Source organism: Polistes canadensis, unplaced genomic scaffold, assembly GCF_001313835.1.
Source record: "Polistes canadensis isolate GaletaPanama2010 unplaced genomic scaffold, ASM131383v1 scaffold_230, whole genome shotgun sequence".
NCBI classification, from domain to species: Eukaryota; Metazoa; Arthropoda; class Insecta; order Hymenoptera; family Vespidae; genus Polistes; species Polistes canadensis.
The window spans coordinates 247,835-252,029 of record NW_014569777.1 but is presented as its reverse complement, the minus strand read 5'-3'; the positions used below and the strand labels follow the sequence as shown (position 1 = coordinate 252,029).

Here is a 4,195-nt window from a genome sequence, read left to right as displayed (position 1 = left end):
CGTCATACGTAAAATTTTATTAAACACCGTCTAAAATCATAACATTTTTACGATTATTAACTTCAACTTATTGTCTCGTTTGTCATTTTTAATTATCCACTCATTTTTAATATCCACCACGTAAGAAAATGAATGATCGTATTCGAAAACCGAATTACTTGTAAATTTATTCCTCTTTCTTTGTACGTCTTTGCACTCTTCATAAAAATTAACATATTTCGATAACGTGACCTCCTTTTTTTCACATACTTTTTTTTTTTTTCTTATAAATATTCATCGTAAATAGAACAATATAAACACAAACAAATCGTTCGAATTACTTTATATTATTTTGTACTTCTTATTTGAGAATTTTTGGAAAATTAAAATACTGCGATGACGTATAGTTTAAACACTTTCTTCTTTTTTTTTTTATGTTTTTAACTCTGCGTTAACAAATAACGACAAATTGCTTGAAAATAATTCGAATCTTTTAACTTATTTTTTTCTTTTTTTCTTACTTTTCTAATGTAAAAGAAAAAAAGATAATAATATGTAGAGAAATGTAGGGAAATGAAGTTTCTAAAAAAACCTCTTATTCATGAAATCTATTCAAACCATCTTTTCATATTCATCACCCATAAAGGGAATCACCGTCAGTCAAATTCAGCAGAGCGTAATTTAAAGCCATTCGCAATCCTTCAACCAAAATTAACACGAATATTCTTTCCAAGTATCCGCGTCAAAAACCAGCCCCGTTGTTTCTGTTGAAAGTTAAGCTCACTTTTTTCCCCCCCCCTCCTTCTCCCTTTTTACTCTTTACCCTTTACCCTATTTTTTTTTGTTTTTCTTTTACTCCTTATCAATCCTATCGAACAAACAAAAAAATGGAAGAAAAAAAGAGAGAGAGAGAGAGAGAGAGATATTACATCAAAGGGGATCGAGGAAAAAAAAGATATCGAAAAAAAGGGCAGGAAAATGGACCAAAAAAAAATTGCTGCTATTTTTTCGAACGAAAACATGAGTACAATGGCGACAGTGATGATGGTAGTGATGATGAAACGTAATTGCATTCTGTAATACCTAAATCAGGCTTTTTCATCGATCTGATGCGTGTATCGGAGAACATTAAGTGTATTACAGTTTTACTTTTACTCTTTAATATCTATATATAGATTGCTTTTCACGTAACTTCCGTTTGAAGATACAAACAAGGTGCTATTTATGAGGATGCTTTTAACTTATTCTTGTCCTGTATTAACATTTTTAAACGCGTAAGAATAATTAATTTCGTTTATGTAAGTTAATATATATTGAACTTAAAATTACAAAATTTATTCAATATAACTAAAAATTATTAATACTATTATTACTAATATTAGTTTATAACCGTTTATACTATTTGTGTAAAGAACAATATTTAAAAGAAGATTATTCGTCTCTTCGATTATATATATATAAAATATTTGTATCTTCTTAGGGAAATGCCAAAATCTAATAATGAAACCTGCGCATGATAGCAAATGTGATCAATTCTAACTAAATTAAAGTATCACGATAAGACAGAAATAAGTTAGATTATCAAAGAAAGCAGCATTAAAGGAATGTAGATCAGTATTCTTGAATTTTCATGGAACACCACAAAAATTGGTATTACTATAAATTTACATGTTTCTTTGTAGAAACTGAAAAAATAATGGTACATACTTTCATAAATATCTATTTCCAAACAATATACGTAAAATTAAATATACGTTTAATTAATATTAATAACTATTTCAAATTTTAATTGATATATCTTGAAATCACATTGATTAAACCATGAAAATGTAACTGATTACGAGTCACCTTTAATGAATTATAAAACAAGCATTAATTCAGGTCGATAATGTTGTTTGCTACATCAATTCGATGTATTGATAGAGCATACTTGCAATTCTCATTAATGATAATAAAACACTGCAGAAAAGTTAGCATAGAACCTGAACAGCATAAAAAAAATGAATAATTATGGATTTTGATGGAGCAAGAAATTAATTAAGAGAACTTATTCATTTTTTTCTGCTGTTAAAGTTCTACGCCAGCGTTCCTATGTTGCAAACTTTCGTGGTAAGTTACCATCCGATCATCTCAGTCGGTAAGTCGTATTACCGACTGTCGATATTTTTAAAAGTAGAAAACTACCAAGACCGACTGTCGATAAGATAAAGGTAGATCACTACTATTACCTACTAGTACATATTCATTTTTTTTAATTGTTGAGGTTCTATGACAACTTTTTCTGCGGTTTCCCTTATTAGTTATTGAAAAGATATAAATTGACGTCGATAATGTGACTTAGTAATTTATCGACCAAGCAAAATTTGCAATTCCTTTAATTAATTATAAATCAAACGTAAATTCACACACGGATAATGTAGTTAACTTTGCTGCTCAGAAATCGATGAATTTACCGACCGCGTACATTTTGCAATTAGTTTGAATTCATGGAATATTGTAAAGAAGACGCCACAGTTACAAATTTCTACATTCATTTGATCTACATGACATCCTTATCGACCAAAATCATTGCATTCGATTGCATATAAATATATACATACATAGCTTGTTGATAGAAAGAGAAAATACGATTAAATCGTGAACAAGAGAGAAATCGAATAATGATCAAATGATAAGTTAATTTATGAAATAAATTCAAATAATCAATGTATTCTATTAAATATAAATCAAACGTCAAAGATTGTCGAACAAAAGTAAATAAATACCGATCTAAGTAACATAATTCTTCCCTACGGAAACCCTTGAAGTTCTGAAAGGAACACGTGACTGGTCTGTGGCAGTGACGTTTGCAGTCTTTCTGACGTTTCCCATACAGTAAACAACTTCAGTAGAGTCTCGGTAGTGCATACAACGCGTATCATTGAAATAGAAGGAAAAATTGGACATTTTCGAAATAACATTTACCAAAAATCTTCGTAGATTAATTCATCGAATAGAATCCTACTTTTTGTCGAATATTTTAATCTTATTTTCATTAAAAATAAATACTCTTCCCACGCGGAAAAAGTGCGCACGTTGATGGGACCAATGAGGAGTAGTCAAATAATATCGAAACAAAAACATACTTAGGAATATGACGAGGAGGAAGAATTAGGGCCGTGCCTGTAAAAAGAAAAAATGAGAAAGATGGACAGATATATTTTCAAGTGTTAGAAAGAAAGAAAAAAAAAAGAGAAAAAAAAGAGATAGAACGATAAAGTCGATCGAAGAAAGAAAGAAAGAAAGAAAGAGACCGAGCAACATCATACATCATAGATATATATCTATATACACTTTAATATACATAGTTAAATATAACATATATATGCAGTATATAGATAGATATATATAGATATATATAGTGTATAAGAGAAAAGAAGACAGAGGCGCCAGTGCCGAAGCTTTATCTTTATTATGCGCCGCTAAAGTGAATTGTCAAGTGAAATCAGAAATGGCTGCCAACGAACAACAACGTAAGGTGAGTATAAACCTAAGTTCTGACAGAAGTACATTATTTCTTTTAATAAAAACCATTTAAAATAAAAGACTAATAATAAATCAAACAATTAGGTCTCACGTTAAAATATGTTAACACATGCATACATTTTAATTAAACTATTCCCCGAATTGCATTGCAATAATGCGAATTTAAAGGAGAATCTTTCTCATTTGACTTTGTGTCAAAAGTCAAGCGCTCACATCGTTATATCTCTCTCTCTCTCTCTCTTACATACACGTATATACACACACCTATCCATTCTCACTTTCTCTCTCTCTCTTTCTCTCTCTCTCTCTCTCTCTCTCTCTCTCTCTCTCTTTCTCACACGCACACATACTCTTTCAATCTTTCTCTCTGTTTATCCCAGAATAATTTTGTTGAATGAAAAAATTCAGTAAAAGTTAATCAGTGTAACGAGTAGTGTGACGATTAGTATGACGTTGATGACGAGAACGTGCCGACCTTGAAACTATGCACATTACCTTTTCCCCCCCCCGGCTAATCATAATTTTTCTTTTCTTTTCATTTCTCGTTTTTTGATCCAAATATAATATAAATATAATGTTAATTATTTTTAAACAATTTTATTCCTGATTATAATAATATACTTTTTTATCTCTTATTTATTGGTCCTTCTGTTTTTTTTTCTTCTTATAAAAAATTACATTCACACACACA

General features: G+C 29.8%; 1 protein-coding gene across 1 annotated transcript in view; it reads left to right on the top strand.

Moving 5' to 3' along the window:
• The first annotated feature begins 3,339 nt into the window (after positions 1–3,339).
• The window catches only part of LOC106790334 (putative transcription factor SOX-15), a 6,751-nt gene continuing 5,895 nt past the window's right edge, over positions 3,340–4,195 (top strand). Inside the window, exon 1 of the mRNA XM_014755147.1 lies at positions 3,340–3,496. Within this exon, the coding sequence (XP_014610633.1) occupies positions 3,470–3,496 (27 nt within the window). The 5' untranslated portion in view covers positions 3,340–3,469. The remainder of the gene's footprint in view (positions 3,497–4,195) is intronic.